At 39.9% G+C, this 18091-nt stretch overlaps 2 protein-coding genes across 8 annotated transcripts in view; one reads left to right on the top strand and one right to left on the bottom strand.

Annotated features, from left to right (window-relative positions):
• Positions 1 to 3921, top strand: part of ORC2 (origin recognition complex subunit 2) — a 30113-nt gene extending 26192 nt beyond the window's left edge. For all 4 annotated transcript variants that reach the window (XM_059702721.1, XM_059702720.1, XM_059702723.1 and 1 more), the window contains 4 exons: positions 29 to 200; positions 490 to 551; positions 1181 to 1299; positions 2539 to 3921. In XM_059702721.1, the coding sequence (XP_059558704.1) occupies positions 29 to 200; positions 490 to 551; positions 1181 to 1299; positions 2539 to 2625 (440 nt within the window). In that variant the 3' untranslated portion in view covers positions 2626 to 3921. The remainder of the gene's footprint in view (positions 1 to 28; positions 201 to 489; positions 552 to 1180; positions 1300 to 2538) is intronic.
• The window catches only part of NIF3L1 (NGG1 interacting factor 3 like 1), a 118546-nt gene that overhangs the window by 97185 nt on the left and 3270 nt on the right, over positions 1 to 18091 (bottom strand). The window contains exons 3-7 of one of the 4 annotated variants that reach the window (XM_059702748.1): positions 17531 to 17693; positions 15299 to 15425; positions 14909 to 15047; positions 12743 to 12826; positions 4191 to 5404 (exon numbers count right to left, since the gene is read on the bottom strand). In XM_059702748.1, the coding sequence (XP_059558731.1) occupies positions 5220 to 5404; positions 12743 to 12826; positions 14909 to 15047; positions 15299 to 15425; positions 17531 to 17693 (698 nt within the window). In that variant the 3' untranslated portion in view covers positions 4191 to 5219. Of the gene's footprint in view, positions 1 to 4188; positions 5405 to 5452; positions 5862 to 12742; positions 12827 to 14908; positions 15048 to 15285; positions 15426 to 17530; positions 17694 to 18091 lie in introns of those variants that run through there. The other 3 variants (XM_059702749.1, XM_059702750.1, XM_059702752.1) reach the window with 3 other exon arrangements.

Genomic DNA, 18091 nt, shown 5'->3' with positions numbered 1-18091 from the left:
TTTTTATTTCTTTGATTTTGTGCTTTAGTGTGGGATCATGTAAAGCAGAGTCTTTATAACTGGCTCTGGTATGAAACCACTACGTATAGTCCTTATACTGAAGAAACCTCCTATGAGAATTCTCTTCTTGTTAAACAGTCTGGATCACTACCACTTAGTTCCCTAACTCATGTCTTACGAAGCCTTACCCCTAATGCAAGGTAAGAATGAAAACTATAGTTTCTTTTATCTATTTACTTACTTAGTAGTAGAGCTAGGGCTAGAACCCAGGTCTCTTTCATTTATTTAATTTTTATTGATTTCAGAGAGGAAGGGAGAGAGATAGAAACATCAATGATGAGGCCAGTATGTAATATTCCTTGGAGAAAGGAATAGAAGCTAACATAGACAAGCCAAGTATTCCACATTCCCTTCATGTACTTTACTACTAGCTGTTATCTTTTGATGTTAACATTCTGGATTTGAGCTCCTGTGTGTTTTTCTCCCTAGGGGGATTTTCAGGCTACTAATAAAGTATCAGCTGGATAACCAGGATAACCCTTCTTACCTAGGTATTCAATATTTATATTAAATTGTGTCACTTTTGTTTCACCCCATAAATTCCTTTTTTCTGGAATCTAATAGCACTGCAGTTTTTCACAGCAGTGAATAAATGGTTTGCTCTGTGATCCTGGTGTCTGCCACATAGCAAATATCCTCACAACCCTATTGAGAGGCAAACCCCGCTTGCTTTTTAAATTTCATGTGCTAATTATGGATGTGTGTCTACCAATTACATACATTTCATACATTGGGCATCTTGGGAGATTTTTTTCCCTTTGAGTAAAAATAATGTGTTAAACATTTTAATAATCGTTCAGCTCTCATGACTTACTTGTTAGTTCCCTCTTTAATAGTCAACTTTATTCACACTATTTAAAACTGCCTGTAGGGTTATGCAACACTTGGTCACAGTTGCCTATTTTCAACCAATCATTTTTGTTTAAAAAATATAAGCCACAGTATTCTCTAGTTTTGCTTCTTCCAGAGGCACTTACCTTGGTTTTAAATCAACACTTAATGACTGCTTTGCAATACTGTGGCCACAGCACTTTATCTGTGCTCTTTGATGTGGGTATCCGTATATGGGGTTCTATCCGAAATGCTGACTTATGTTCACATCTGCTTTTCAACTCTCCAGGACTTGCTTTTCAAGATTTTTACCAGCAGTGTCGGGAGGCATTCCTTGTCAATAGTGACCTGACACTTCGGGCCCAGTTAACTGAATTTAGGGACCACAAGCTTATAAGAACCAAGAAGGTGAGACTTTGCTGTTACAGCTTTATATTCCAGGAAGAGCATTGCTTGTTTACTTAAGGACAAGGGTGCCTCTGACCGAGATCCAATTGTGTTACTGAGGCTCCATGGTGGTCAAGGATCCATTTAGGCAGTGGGCCATTTGAGCTCTGTACAGAGATAAGGTAGTGAGATTAGAGGGCCAGGAACTAAGCCTAGAAGTGTGACAGTTAATGGCCAAGTAAAAGATAAGCCTGCAAGGTGAGAGAAACAGCCAGAGTGAGGAAGAAAACCAGGACATGATGTTACAGAAGCCAAGAAAAGCATGTTTTAAGAAAAAAAGAACCGTCTGCAGAACAGTCCTTTTAACGCTTCTGGAGCCAATTGTTTGCAAATACGCTTCTTCAGTGTGGAAGTACAGTCAGGTGCTGCTGAGCTGCCAGTAGAGGAGGACTAAACAGATGGTTAGGTTTAGGAATATGGAATCCCTTGGTATAAGCCAGCAATTTTCAGCCGGTGTGTCACGGCACACTGTGTGCCGCAAGAATGTTTAAAACATGCAATACCTGACTATTTAGTCAGGGGCACTGATCTCTTTTCCCTTAGATTGTCAAATAAAATAATGACAACAGCCAATACAATATCTATCCAGTGAATGAATCAAAATTATACCTATTTTTGTAAGATTGGCAGAGAAATGTTTTTGGGTGTGTCACAGAATTTTAGTAGTTTATGTGTGCCATGAGATGAAAAAGGTTGAAAATCACCGATCTAAACAAAAGCTCTTTTGGTGACATAATAGTGGCAGTAGCTCGGTCGGACTGGGTTGAGGGAGAAGTGAGGAAATGGGGACCACCACTGTTAGACAACTCTCTGAAAAGGTGCCAAGGCTGGGTGATAGATGGAAAAGAATGAGGTTACTTAATAATGGGAGATACTAAATGTATTTTAAAACCAATAGAATGGATCCAGTTGAAAGGGAAATTAAAGAAAAAATCAATAGTATAAGATTCTATAAAAGAGGATGAAGAAAATAATCCACTTACCCACTAGACTTCTTTTCCACTAGAAAATGGCCTAAAAACCCAGTGTATTTTAAATATGTGTGTGTGTGTGTGTGTGTGTGTGTGTCTGTGTGCCCTTTCCCCTTAACTTTTATACTGCCAAATTTATATAAAATATTAAATCCATTTTTTAAACTACGATAGGATTCAAATTTATCTTACAAATGACTAACATCCAGGGTATTCTTACGTCTTTTAGGGAACTGATGGAGTGGAATACTTACTCATTCCTATTGACAATGGGACGTTGTCGGAGTTCCTGGAAAAGGAGGAAGAGGAGTCCTGAAGCTCTCCTTTACTCCTGAATATTCTGTGGAAGGTTGTACTCCGGCTGCCTCTCCTGCAGTCTAAACTGTGTTTACATCCAGCACCAGACTCTTTCCATTGTACAAGATTTAAAAGTGGGAGGGGGATGTCATGAATTAGAACCTTGATTAGCCTGGCTAGTTAATTACCAGCTCTAGTACTATGCTATTCAGTGGTCCTCAAGTTGGAGAAACTGTGCCTTTCATTCATTACCTCTCTGGAGATTCTTGCTGGAGTGAATAGTGTGCTCAGGGACTATTTGGAACTAGATGTTTTTAATTCTTTTATATTAGAGGTGATACTACTCCTGATTCTTTGAGGGCCTTTTAACACTCCTGGGGCTGCTTGTTCTAGCGTGCAGAAGTACAAAGACATTGGCATCACACAGATCTGCTCTGTGTCAGAGCTGATAAGTGAAATGGAGAAGACTTGCTGTTTCTGAACTGGCTTAATGAAAGGAATAAAATTGGCGAAAACTAGGTGATCCAGCTTTCTCCTTTAGGATTTAAACTACATACTGGGTGGAGGCGGGGGGTGCATGACACTATTCAGTTGGGGTACTGGGAAAAGCATAACAAGTATATAGGGTGTATACCCAGCCTAGAAAGCACATGAAAAATATGAAACACTTAATGTTTGTGCCATCACCTTCATGATACAAGTGAGAAGCCAGGCTAGAGAAATACTTTTTAATTTTTTAGTCACTATCTTCAAGACAATGGAAAATAAAAATTTAAGTATTCTTGTATATTGATCTATTTCTTTTCTTGAATAACATGCAGGTGAGTAGCATATTAATAGCTGGCTTTATATTAAATTTTAAATATTTTTTATTGGTTTCAGAGAGGAAGGAAGAGGGAGAGAGAAATAGAAACATCAGTAATGTGAGAGAATCATGGATTGGCTGCCTCCCACATGCCGCACATGCCCCTGGATCGAGCCCACACCCAGGCATGTGCCCTGACTGGGAATCAAACCAGGACCTCCTGGTTCATAGGTCGACGCTCAACCACAGAGCCACGTTGGTCAGGCTGGCTTTAAATTAATTGATTTCTCTATCAAGTACATCTAAAACTCACTGTAAGGCATTTGTCTTTTTCTTAGTGACAATTTCAAGCCTTCTAAATATTTACACGAGCCTTTTTCTTAAGAAAAAAAGGCTAAAACCGTGGTCACTGTACTCAGCTTACAGTTTTCACATATTCCCTGAAATATTTCATACTTGGAAATGAAAATCATCATTAATATCACTGTAATAAAGTATATATCACATCAGCATTTTTTACTCATTTCTTATTTTGTAAATGCCTTTCATGAAAATATTTCCCAAAATGCTCAGAATTTTTAAATCATTTCTTTGTGGCATATAATTAATCAATTTTATATTAAGTCTGTCAATTAAGGGTTTAATCTTAAAGACAATTACTATTAAAATATTTAAGAATTTATACATTACTGACTCTAAAACTTGTTAAATTTTTCTTACTATATATATTTTATTGATTTTTTACAGAGAGGAAGGGAGAGGGATAGAGAGTTAGAAACATCGATGAGCGAGAAACAATCAGCTGCCTCCTGCATGCCCCCTACTGGGGATGTGCCCGCAGCCGAGGTATATGCCCTTGACCGGAATGGAACCTGGGACCCTTGAGTCCGCAGGCCGATGCTTTATCCACTGAGCCAAATTGGTTAGGGCTAAAACTTCTTTTAATTGTACCAACGGCTAATGAAAAGCAGTTTTTGTCTATTCCTTGATCCAATTCCTTAGGCCAGTGGTCAGCAAACTGTGGCTCGCGAGCCACATGCGGCTCTTTGGCCCCTTGAGTGTGGCTATTCCACAAAATACCACGTGCGGGCGCACAGATACAGTGTGATTGAAACTTTGTGGCCCATGCGCAGAAGTCAGTATTTTGTGGAAGAGCCACACTCAAGGGGCCAAAGAGCCACATGTAGCTCACGAGTCGCAGTTTCCCGACCACTGCCTTAGGCAACCATTGATAGCCTAACCTTCCAGAGGTGGTCTATACACAGATAACGGTTTTTGTCTTTTTGTTTTCCTTTTAAAAACAGAAATGATAGCATATACTTACTGGCTTGCACTTTTTTTTTTATTAACATATCTAGTTTATAACTTGCAGTATAAAAAAGTACACAAAATCTTTAATGATCTAATGTGTAAACTTTACATTTGCCCTTAAATATCCACTAGTTTATTTTTATAATTTTTGTGCCTATACTATTTGCAAGAAGAATATGTCAATAGTCTTTATTATTAATAAAATTCCAATTTGGATAGAATCACTTTTATTTATAGTATTGTTTTTTTCAGTAAAAACATATTGAAGTTCCTCAAAACTAAGCGACCCAGTCAGGGCTAAATACCTGTTCTTTAATAATAGTTACATTACAGTGTTTACCCTAAAAACTATAGAACATTTGGTGAAGCAGATTAACAAACCAGAAATGACAATGTACATTCTAAACATTCTTCCAGAAGGATACAGACTCCACTGATCATGTGCGTTTGAGGAGGGAAACGATTTGTAAAGTAGATGTCACTCTGTGCCGTATGCATCACACTACCTGAAGAGGGTCCCTGTCTGCTTCTGACAGGATAATATTAATCTTATTCTCCAAGTGAACACTCAGCGCATCTCGAAGATCGGAAAGAAAGCCTCGTTCAGTGTTGCTGTGTTCACAGAGGATGACATTTATTCCTTGGGAAGCAGCATCTAAAACATCATGATGGGACATCTCACCTGCCAGCAAAGGAAAGCGCAGATACTTAAACATTAGACTCAGAGTCTGCAATGCTGAACCACAACAGCAGAAAGACTACGTTTGCTTCTATATGAAGTATAATTTTGAAATGTATATAGGAATATAAAGGCATAAAATATAAGGAAAAAAAGGTTCTTAGAAAAAGAGTTACCCTCCTCCCCCAGGAATGTTTAATTGTCCACATTTCTACCCCACATATGTGTCATTTCATTATAAGAAATATTTTTTCTTCAACATCTTGATCTATAATAGTAAAGATAAAAAGGAGAAAAAGATACTAACGTGGCCCAGTTAGAAGCCATGCTTTAGGAACGAGTCTGGGTGCCCAGGTTATAAAAGCACTGGCTGGAAGAGGCATGAAAGTGGGGAAATTCTTGGTGACCCTACAATAATAGCTGAAAGCAAAGGAAAGAAAAGCCTGGCACAGGTTGGCAGCTGTGGGAAAGAAAAGGCAAATGAGAGCGTTTATACAGTATCTGCAAGGAGCAAGCTCCTCACCTGCTGGTCTGTCTAGGATATATTTCCCTTCACCCAATTCCATGTCAAGATCAAAGGAAGGGTGACAAGTGGAAGCAGAGGCCTGTTATTTGGTCTTTTGACCAATGGTTCTCATCCCTGAAGTTACAGCCAAAGTGATGCTTCATAGATCATAGACATCTAAAGTCAGCCAGGTAAGAAGATATTTCTCACTCAGAGCACGTATCCAGGTTGCAGGTTCGATCCCCAGTTGGGACACTTACATGTGGCAACTGATCAATATTTCTCTCTCTCTCTCTCTCTCTCTCTCTCACTTCCTCTCTCTAAAATCAAGCCGAAACCGGTTTGGCTCAGTGGATAGAGCGTCAGCCTGTGGACTGAAAGGTCCCAGGTTCGATTCCGGTCAAGGGCATGTACCTGGGTTGCAAGCACATCCCCAGTGGGAGATGTGCAGGAGGCAGCTAATCGATGTTTCTCTCTCATCGATGTTTCTAACTCTCTATCTCTCTCCCTTCCTCTCTGTAAAAAATAAAATACATTTTTAAGAAAAAAATAAATAAAATCAATAAAAACATATCCTTGAGTGAGAATTTATTTTTTAAATTTCTTGATTAAGTTATTACATATGTGTCCTTATCCCCACATTACCCCCATCCCCTCCACTCATGCCCTCACCCCCCTGTTGTCTGTGTCCATTGGTTAGGCCTATATGCTTGCATATAAGTCCTTTGGTTGATCTCCCCCCCTCTACCCCCAACCTCCCCTACCTTCCCTCTGTGGTTTGACAGTCTTATCGATGCTTCTCTGTCTCTGGATCTGTTTTTGTTCATCAGTTCATGTTATTCATTATATTACATAAATGAGTGAGATCATGTGGTATTTATCTTTCTCTGACTGGCTTATTTCACTTAGCATAATGCTCTCCATGTCCATCCCCATGCTGTTGCAAATGGTAAGAACTCCTTTTTTACCGCAGCATAGTATTCCATTGTGTAGATGTACCACAGTTTTTTAATCTACTCATCTGCTGATGGGCACTAGGCTGTTTCCAAACCTTAGCTTTGGTGAATTGTGCTGCTATGAACATAGGGGTGCATATATCCTTTCTAATTGGTGTTTCTAGTTTCTTGGGATATATTCCTAGAAGTGGTATCACTGGGTCAAATGGGAGTTCCATTTTTGGTTTTTTGAGGAAGCTCCATACTGTTCTCCACAGTGGCTGCACCAGTCTGCATTCCCACCAGCAGTGAAGGAGTGTTCCCTTTTCTCCGCATCCTCTCCAGCACTTGTCATTTGTTGATGTGTTGATGATAGCCATTCTGACAGGTGTGAGATGGTACCGCATTATTGTTTTGATTTACATCTTTCAGATGATTAGTGACTTTGAGCATGTTTTCATATGTCTCTTGGCCTTTCTTCTGTCTTCTTTCGAAAAGTATCTATTTAGGTCTGTTGCCCATTTTTTGATTGGGTTATCTTCCTTTTGTTAAGTTTCATGAGATCCCTGTAAATGTTGCAGATTAAACCCTTATCAGTGATAACATTTGCAAATATGTTCTCCCATGCAGTGGGCTTTCTTGTTGTTTTGTTGATGGTTTCCTTTGCTGTGCAAAAGCTTTTTATTTTATTTTTTTATTTTATTTTTTTTTTATTGCTTAAAGTATTACAAAGGGTATTACATATGTGTCCATTTTATTCCCCCGCCCTAGACAGTCCCCTAGCCTCCCCTATTCCCCAATGTCTTATGTCCATTGGTTATGCTTATATGCATGCATACAAGTCCTTTAGTTGATCTCTTACCCCCCTACCTCCTGCCCCCCAACCCTCCCCGGCCTTCCCGCTGCAGTTTGACAATCTGTTTGAGGCAGCTCTGCCTCTGTATCTATTATTGTTCAAAAGTTTATAATGGTCTCTATTGTCCATGAATGAGTGAGATCATGTGGTATTTTTCCTTTATTGACTGGCTTATTTCACTTAGCATAATGCTCTCCAGTTCCATCCATGACGTTGCAAATGGTAAGAGTTCCTTCCTTTTTACAGCAGCATAGTATTCCATCGTGTAGATGTACCACAGTTTTCTAATCCATTCATCTACTGATGGGCACTTAGGCTGTTTCCAGATCTTAGCTATGGTGAATTGTGCTGCTATGAACATAGGGGTGCATATATCCTTTCTGATTGGTCTTTCCAGTTTCTTGGGATATATTCCTAGAAGTGGGATCACAGGGTCAAATGGGAGTTCCATTTTCAGTTTTTTAAGGAAACTCCATACTGTCTTCCATAGTGGCTGCACCAGTCTGCATTCCCACCAGCAGTGCACAAGTGTTCCTTTTGCTCCACATCCTCTCCAGCACTTGTTGATTTGTTGATGATAGCCAGTCTGACAGGTGTGAGATGGTACCTCATTGTTGTTTTGATTTGCATCTCTCAGATGATTAGTGACTTTGAGCATGTTTTCATATGTCTCTTGGCTTTCTGAATGTCCTCTTTTGAAAGGTGTCTATTTAGGTCCTTTGCCCATTTTTTGATTGGATTGTTTATCTTCCTTTTGTTAAGTTGTATGAGTTCCCTATAAATTTTGGAGATTAGGCCCTTATCAGATATGACATTGGCAAATATGTTTTCCCACACAGTGGGTTTTCTCGTTGTTTTGTTGATGGTTTCTTTTGCTGTGCAGAAGCTTTTTATTTTGATGTAGTCCCATTTGTTCATTTTTTCTTTAGTTTCAAGTGCCCTAGGAGCTGTATCAGTGAAGAAATTGCTTCGGCATATGTCTGAGATTTTGTTGCCTTTGGGTTCTTCTAGAATTTTTATGGTTTCCTGTCGTACATTTAAGTCCTTTATCCATTTTGAGTTTATTTTTGTGTATGGTGTAAGTTGGTGGTCTAGTTTCATTTTCTTGCATATATCTGTCCAATTTTCCCAACACCATTTGTTGAAGAGACTATCTTGGCTCCATTGTATGTTCTTGCCTCCTTTGTCAAATATTAATTGAGCATATTGGTTCGGGCCGATTTCTGGGCTCTCTATTCTATTCCATTGATCTATATGCCTATTCTTGTGCCAGTACCAGGCAGTTTTGAGAACAGTGGCTTTGTAATACAACTTGATACCTGGTATTGAGATCCCACCTACTTTGTTCTTTTTCAGGATTGCTGCAGCTATTCGGGGTCTTCTTTTATTCCAGATGAATTTTTGGAAAGTTCGTTCTAGATCTCTGAAGTATGCTGTTGGTATTTTAATGGGAAGTGCGTTGAATTTATAGATTGCTTTGGGTAGTATGGACATTTTAATGATGTTGATTCTACCATTCCACGAACATGGTATGTTCTTCCATCTGTTTATGTCTTCCTCTATCTCCTATTTCAGTGTCCTGTAGTTTTCCGCATGCAGGTCTTTTACCTCCTTAGTAAGATTCCTAGGTATCTTAATTTTTTTGGTGCGATGGTAAATGGGATTGCTTTTTTAGTCTCTCTGTAAGTTCATTATTGCTGTATAGAAATGCCATAGATTACTTGGCGTTAATTTTGTAACCTGCTACATTGCCAAATTCATTTATTAAGTCTAATAATTTTTTTGATGTAGCCTTTAGGGTTTTCTATGTACAGTATCATGTCATCTGCGAATAAGGGCAGTTTTCGTTCTTTTCCAATTTGGATACCTTTTATTTCTTCTTGTCTGATCGCAATGGCTAGTACTTCTAATACTATGTTGAACAGGAGTGGTGAGAGTGGGCATCCCTGTCTTGTTCCTTTTCTTAGGGGAAATGGTGTGTTTTTGCCCATTGATTATGATGTTGGCTGTGGGTTTGTCATATATGGCTTTTTTTATGTTGAGGTATGATCCTTCTATTCCCACCTTGCTGAGAGTTTTTATCAAGAAAGGGTGTTGGATTTTGTCAAATGCTTTTTCTGTGTCAACTGATATGACTATGTGATTTTTATCTCTCAATTTGTTAATGTGATGTATCACATTTATTGATTTGCAAATATTGTACCATCCTTGCATCCCTGGGATAAATCCTACTTGGTCATGATGTATGATCTTTCTGATGTACTGCTGGATCCGATTTGCTAGAATTTTGTTGAGGATTTTGGCATTTATGTTTATGAGGGATATTGGCCTGTAATTCTCTTTCATTGTGTTGTCTTTAACTGGTTTTGGTATGAGGGTGATGCTGGCTTCATAGAATGAGCTTGGAAGTGTTCCTTCCTCTTGAATTTTTTGTAGTAGTCTGAGGAGGATAGGTTTTAGTTCTTCCTTGAATGTTTGGTAAAACTTCCCTGTGAAGCCGTCTGGCCCTGAGCTTTTGTTTGCTGGAAGCTTTTTGATGACTGCTTCAATTTCTTCCATAGTTATTGGCCTATTGAGATTTTTAGATTCTTCCTGATTGAGTTTTGGAAGGTTGTATTTTTCTAGGAATATGTCCATTTCCTCCAGGTTGTCTAGTTTGTTGGAGTAGAGTCGTCCATAGTATATTTTAACAATCCTTTGTATTTCTGTGGGGTCTGTTGTTATTTCACCTCTTTTATTTCTAATTTTGTTTATTTGGGTTCTTCTCTCTTTGATTCTTGGTGAGCCTGGCTAGAGGTTCATCAATCTTGTTTATCCTTTCAAAGAACCAGCTATTGGTTTCATTGATCTTCTGTATTGTTTTTTTGGTCTCTATGTCATTCATTTCTGCTCTGATCTTTATTATCTCCTTCCTTCTGGATACTGTGGGCTTTTCTTGCTCTCTTTCTAATTCTTTGAGTTGTAGAGTTTGATGATTTATTACCATTTTTTCTTGTTTTTTTGAGGTAGGCCTGTAGAGCTATAAACTTCCCTCTCAGGACTGCTTTCATTGTGTCCCATAGATTTTGGATTGTTGTGTTTTTATTGTCATTAGTTTCCAGGATGTTTTAAATTTCTTCTTTGATCTCTTTGTTAACCCAATCATTGTTTAATAGCATGCTTCTCAGCTTCCAAGTGCTTGAATATTTGGGATTGTTGTTATTGTAGTTTATTTCTAATATTATGCCATTGTGGTCTGAGAAAATGCTTGATATGATTTCAATCTTCTTGAATTTGGGGAGACTTTGCTTGTGACCCAATATGTGGTCTATTTTTGAAAATGTCCCATGTGCACTTGAGAAGAACGTATATTCCGTGGCTTTGGGGTGAAATGTTCTGAAGATGTCAGTTAAGTCCATTTGATCTCATGAGTCATTTAGGATTGCTGTTTTCTTTGCTGATTTTTTTGTCTAGAGGATTTATCCAGTGATGTCAGTGGTGTATCAACACATTGTTTGCGGGTAGTTTTTATCGCGCGCTAACAGGTGGCGCGGGCCATTTTTGCTAATTTTTTGCGCAAATGGCAACGTTCAGGTTCAGTAAAATTACGATAACTTTAGTTTACGTATTTATACATTACCCACATTCTACCGCTAGTCTATAAAAAATGTATTAATACGTGTCCCGCGCTCTACTACACTGGTAGAACGTATAAACACGTTTCCCGCATACAGTGTGTTAAAGTCCCCTACTATGATTGTATTGTTGTCGATCTCTCCCTTGATATCTTCCAGGAGTTTTTTTTTTTATGTATTTGGGTGCTCCTGCATTGGGTGCATATATGTTTATCAGGGTTATATCCTCTTGTTGTATCGATTCCTTTAGTATTATGAAGTGGCCTTCCTTATCTCTTGTTATGGCCTTCACTTTGAGGTCTATTTTGTCTGATATAAGTATTGCTACCTTGGGTGAGGATTTTAAAATAAAATAAAAGATTAGAGGCTTGAAGATATTCTTTGGGTAGATGAAGATGCCTGGGTAGAGATAAGGGGAAGGTTCTAGAACAGCCATGGGCAAACTACAGCCCGCGGGCTGGATCCGGCCCGTCCGGCTGTTCTATCCAGCCTGCGGAGCCGAAAGAGCAGAGGGTTCTCTTTATCTCCCCTCCGCTCCTTCACCAGCAGCAGTGTTAACATGGCAACGTCGGGAAACACGGCCGCAGCTCCTTCTTCTGAGTCCAGTTTAAGAACCCATTGTGGCCCTCGAGTCAAAAAGTTTGTCCACCCCTGTTCTAGAAAGATTTTGGAGCTAGAACTGATATGAACTGATGGTTGACTCTAGGGCTGAGTAAGAAGAACTATTTTCTAGCTAAGGCAACACATAGAAAGTGACATGAAATCTGAGAGAAGTCATGTTTAGGAAGAAGATAGGTTAACTGGAGAGCATTATGCTAAGTGAAATAAGCCAGTCAATGAAAGAAAAATACCACATGATCTCACTCATTTATGGATAATTAAGACCATTATAAATTGATGAACAAAAATAGATATAGAGACAGAGCAACATTGAACAGACTGTCAAACCACAGTGGGAAGGCCGGGGAGGGTTGGGAGGGGCAGGGGATGGGTTCGAGATCAACCGAAGGATTTGTATGCATGCATATAAGCATAACCAATGGACACAAGACACGGGGGGGTATGGGAGGCTAGGGGAAGGTCAAGGGGAGAAAAAAAAAGGAGACATATATAATACTCTTTGTAATACTTTAAGCAATAAAACAAAAAAAACAAACAAAAAGAAGATAGGTTAAAGAAATGCTAAACGTTAGTATTTTTAAATCTGATAATAAATTGTTAAATGATTTTTTTCTCTCTCCACAAACAATAAGGATGTCCCCAATTTTGGTGTAGTTCCTGTTTAGTTCAGGTTCAAAAAAAGTTTATTAGCTCCATCTATATGTCAGGGGCAGTCCTAAAATTGCCTTTTTAACTTGTAAAAGATAAACCACGGTTGGGAAAGAACACACACACACAAAAGGGGAGAAGAGAAATCAAAGGCTGCCCTACCTGTGAGGTAGAGGTCGGCCTCTGCCCCCTGCAGAACACTGCTCCCAGAGCCAGCGCACAGAGCCACCACTTTGACTTGGGACTCTGCAAGATAAAGGAAGCAAGAGACCAGTACTTTACAAGTCCCCTTCATTTTAATATTACAATTTGCACCCAAAATCCTAAATGTAATGCAGATTTCACACTTGCCCTCATCACCAGTATATAAATTTTGCTTACTAAACTTTAAAAAATAATAAAACATGTCCTCATATAGCAGACAGATTATTCTTTGGTATTGCATAGCATAGCTAACCCAAGGCAGGGTTACTATTCCTTAGACATACATGGCTGCACAAGCCCATATAAGGCGCCACTGAATAATGTTAAGAGTACAGCTCTTGGCTGTACTGTAGCGCTACTACGGGAAGTAATCTACTGGGTCCCCAGGCAACAGGGAGAGTTAGGCAGGTACTATCTCTGTTCTCAGGTGAGGAAGCAGAGGAACTGAAAGGGCTAGTTAGAGGAATGCTACAAATGGATCTGACACATTTTTAAATATCGTATTTATTTTATTTATTTTAAAAATATATTTTATTGATATTTTACAGAGAGGAAGGGAGAGAGATAGAGAGTTAGAAACATCGATGAGCGAGAAACATCGATCAGCTGCCTCCTGCACACCCCCCACTGGGGATGTGCCCACAACCAAGGTACATGCCCTTGACCGGAATTGAACCTGAGACCCTTCAATCCACAGGCCGATGCTCTATTCACTGAGCCAAATCAGTTGGGCACCATATTTACTTTAAAAGAGCATCCTCTGGCCCTTGGCTGGTTTGGCCCTAGAACATCGGACCACGGAATGAAGGATCCCGGGTTCGATTCCGGTCAAAGGCATATACTAGTACACCGGTTGCAGGCTCGATCCCCAGCTTGGTCGGGCCCTGTGGGAGGCAACCAGTCGATCTGTCTCTCTCACAACAGTGTTTCTCTCCCTCTCCCATCTCTCTAAAAATCAATGGAAATATATCCTTGAGTGAGGATTAACAAAAATAAATAAATAAAATAAAGGAGCATCCTCTGAAGAGTGAAATAAACTGTCAAGCCCAAATCCAACAAGTATTTAGCACTTATGTTTCGAGAATAAACCCTTCATTAGTGGTCACGCAATAGTGCTATTTTAAAAGGGACTTTGGGGTTGGATTGGAAGTCAAATCCCACCTCTGCCATCTATTTTGTTTGGAAATTAATGCCCATGAGTCATTTGATCCAACTTTAGACTTCTGAATAAGTATCTCTGAACCTCTGTGTTTTCACTGACACAATGGGAACACTGACACCTACCACGGAGCTAAGGCCAGCACTTACTGCACTTACTGTGCCCTGCCACGTGGACTGTACATCTACTTTGATGAGTTAGGTTTAACTACCACCACAGTTTTCACAGATGTGGCTACCGGGACACAAGAAGGTTAAATAACCTGTCAAAGTCATGCAGCAAGTAGATAAATTTCACCCAAGACACTCGGAATCCACAACCTCTAGGCCCCTTTGCAGTGGGAACTCACATACTTTAATGTACTCATAACACTGCTAGGCAAACTGCAGGGGTCAAATAATGCTCTGTTGGTTCCTTTTCCCGAAAGTACTGGGAAGAGCTGATAGAAAAGACAGTGGCTACAAGACTCAGAAACTGCAGTGGTCACTTCACTTAGTAGCACCTCCCTATAAAACATCACCAGGATCGTAAAACACCAAGATCTGCATGGAAACCGGAGCAGTCCCACTTCCCAGCTCTCTCCCAAGCACGTACTTCATGTCCAACTTGGGTTGGATCGGGCAATGTGACCAACTCTGGACTATGAGTTAAACGGAAGTTCATTTCTAGGCTAGAATGTTTACATGACGGTTTACGACTCTCCCTTTGCAACAGCGACCACCTACAATGGGCAGACTTGCCCTGCCGATTTGAGATGAACAGACTGTGGGGAAATAAATCTTGTGGTAGCCAATGAGATGTTCACCACAGCACAACCTAGACACCTGACTGATAGCGTAAACCAGTCAGGCATCTCCCATAACTACTTACAGGCTTTCTTTCACTTACAATACAATGAAGAGTTTTTCAACTTTTGCCCAGTGTTAACAGTAGGCATACTGGACAAATAAAGGAGACGGATTTACCTAAGGTCCTCCCTGCCCCAAGAGCAAGGCGAACATGAGATAGTTTTAGGTGCCTTTTGATTCGCTCAATCAAGGTTGCCAAGGAGACAGAGCCATCCAGGGTGCATAACCGTCCCATCCCAGTGTGCAGAAGCAGAGGCTGAAAAACAGAAGTTAGAGAAACTGTCCATCATTAGTCCCAGAAACAAACCTGGAACGAAGAGCAGATGCTGAGATCAATCTAACACGCACACCGAGCGCTCACAGCTCCAGGCCAACGTCTGTGTCCAGGGGATACGGATCTGACAAAAACACTGGGAGGAGCTCAGTCCCCTGGGAAGGCCTACTGATCGAACAATTTACAAATGAATTTGCCAGACAGTGTTTGGCAACGTAACATATTTTTATTACCTTCTCCAGTGACAGAATTTCAGTCTTCTGATAAAGCTGTCTGTTCTGGGAAAGGAAAGCCACCACCTGCATCAAAGCCGGCTGACTACAGTTCAGACTGACCCGCGTCTGTTCCTCATCATCAGTCCTAGAAAAAGAGTGAAAAGAAAAGTCACTCATTGGTCCAGGATAAATATAATCAAAATGTATTTTAAGTAATCTACAATTTACAACTTCCTATAATAGATTAGATTTATATGACATTTAGGATTCAATCCCAAACCAAATTATTTTCTAGAACAGTGTTACTCAAACTTTAAAATGCATCAAAATCACCTTGTGGACTATTTAAATCATAGATGGATGGGCCCCACCCCCAGTTTCTGATTCAGTAGGTCTAGGTGGGGGTCTGAGAATTTACTTTTCTAACAAGTTCCCAGCGATGCTGATGCTGTTGGTCCAAGGACCTCACCTTGAAACCATGGTTCTAATGGCTTTTAATCGAGTCGTGCATCGCTTCCTAAAACGACAGCTGCTGGACCCTTTTACAGATCCAGTGAAACAGCATCTGTGAATGGGCTGAGGCAAACTGAATTCTTCTTCAAGCCCCAGAGAAGTTAATTTTCAAACAACACTGCCTACAAGAATCTCCTGGACAGATTCTCAGGCAAACCCCATTCTAATTACACAGATCTAGGATGAAGCAGAAAATCTGCATTTTTCATAAGTACCCCATTCATAAGGGCAGGGAGTCCTTATCGCGCTTTGAAAAGCAATACCCTAGAGCAGTGGTCGACAAACTGAGGCTCGCGAGCCACATGCGCTCTTTGGCCCCTTGAGTGTGGCTCTTCCACAAAATACCACGTGTGGGCGCACACATACAGTGTGATTGAAACTTCGTGGCCCATGCGCAGAAGTCGGTATTTTGTGGAAGAGCCACACTCAAGGGGCCAAAAAGCCGCATGTGGCTCGCGAGCCGTAGTTTGCCGAACAGGGCCCTAGAGCCGCTCTAAAAAGGCTGGCATCAAGAAAGTTTTGCAATTTAGCCATAAACTCCAAGTATAGAACTCTAGAACTAAAAGGCACCTTAAAATATAATCTGGAAGTGTTGTCAATATTGGAATCATCTGCGGAGCTTTGAAAAGAAAAAGCAAAAACAATGTGTGGGCCCTGACTAATGGTCAAACCCAGATATTAACTGTGATGTGGTCAAACTAGAACCGAACTAAATGTGCATCAGTTAAAAAACGGGGGGCCATCAGGTAGGAAGAGGAATGCTTAAAGAATCTACTGTACAATAAATAAAACAAAACAAGAAAGAAAATAAAGAATCTACAGTACATCCATAATAAGAAACATTACACAGTGGTTAAAAAGAGATCTTATAGCCCTAACCGGTTTGGCTCAGTGGATAGAGCGTCGGCCTGCGGACTAAAGGGTCCCAGGTTCGATTCCGGTCAAGGGCATGTACCTTGGTTGTGGCACATCCCCAGTAGGGGAAGTGCAGGAGGCAGCTGATCGATGTTTCTCGCTCATCGATGTTTCTAACTCTCTATCCCTCTCCCTTCCCGCTGTAAAAAAATCAATATATTTTTTTTAAAAAAGAGAGATCTTATATATCTACATGGGAAGAGCTCTAAACATATTGTTAGTAATATGGCAAATACCACTTAACTAAGAGAACAACAAATAAAACAAAGCTATACATTTCTTTATGTCTCTATATGTGTTTGGAAAGATACTCACTTCTCTGAAAGGAAGGAAAAGACTTGAGTTGAAGATACTGGGACTGAGTAACAGCCATACCTCATTTTACTGAACTACACGAGTATTGTCTTTCTTTATAAACTGAAGACAAGACCCTCCACCAGGAAAAAGATTACAACTCTCTTTATTAACTATACTTGCTTTATTATGCTTGTCTGAGACCAAATCCACAGTATCTCTGAGGTATGCTTGTGCTCTAAAGTAAAAGCAACTACCTTTCACCATTACCAGGAGGATGCGAAACACTGCATGTAAAATGTGTAGTACAGTCCCTCCCACAGAGGAAATAGTGTTACTTATCATCTTTATTGCTTTGAAAAGCTCCCATGGTTCTCCTCCTTTGAGGACCCAAATGAGAAGCAGGCTGTTTTGTAAACACATCCCAGGGAAAACCATGTTTCGAACCTAAATGTCAGAATTATAGAATTTGTAAGGAAGATCTTTACAAATAAGTACCCACCGAGAAAAGAGGAAAATATACTGTACCTAGCAGAAAAGGAAGTGACAGAAACATCCGAAATTCCTTTCACCGTAGACATGACTTTGTCCAGGTCTTGGGTGTGGTTAACATTAAATTCTACCCTGTGTGTTCCCTCTGTTGGGTAGTTGGGTGCTTTGGAAGGATGTATAGGCCTGGAGGTGCAAACGCCTTGAAAAAAATGGTAGGAAAATGGGAGTTTTTGTGTTTTGTTTTGTTTTTTAATTAAAAAGATAAACTATTATGCCCCAAACTTACAAGAAATTAGTATTTTTAAAATTCATTCTCAGATGCTTATATACACTACACATATACACATATCCTTTTCCTATACAACCGTTACCCAACAATGGGGGATTTAATGCAGACATACAAAATCAAATTTATTTTTTGAATTATTTTCCAGTATTCTTAAATACCACAAAAATTTGGCCAAGAAAGACTGATGCAGTTTTAGATGATACGTGCAGTTGTGCTGCTTATTAAATTTACCCATGTACAACATGATTCAGTGTGTAAATCCTCACAGCTACTTGACCACATCAATCCAGCTTATAGCCTTATAAAAG

Source organism: Myotis daubentonii, chromosome 7, assembly GCF_963259705.1.
Source record: "Myotis daubentonii chromosome 7, mMyoDau2.1, whole genome shotgun sequence".
Lineage (NCBI taxonomy): Eukaryota > Metazoa > Chordata > Mammalia > Chiroptera > Vespertilionidae > Myotis > Myotis daubentonii.
This window is presented reverse-complemented; position numbering and strand designations above follow the sequence as displayed.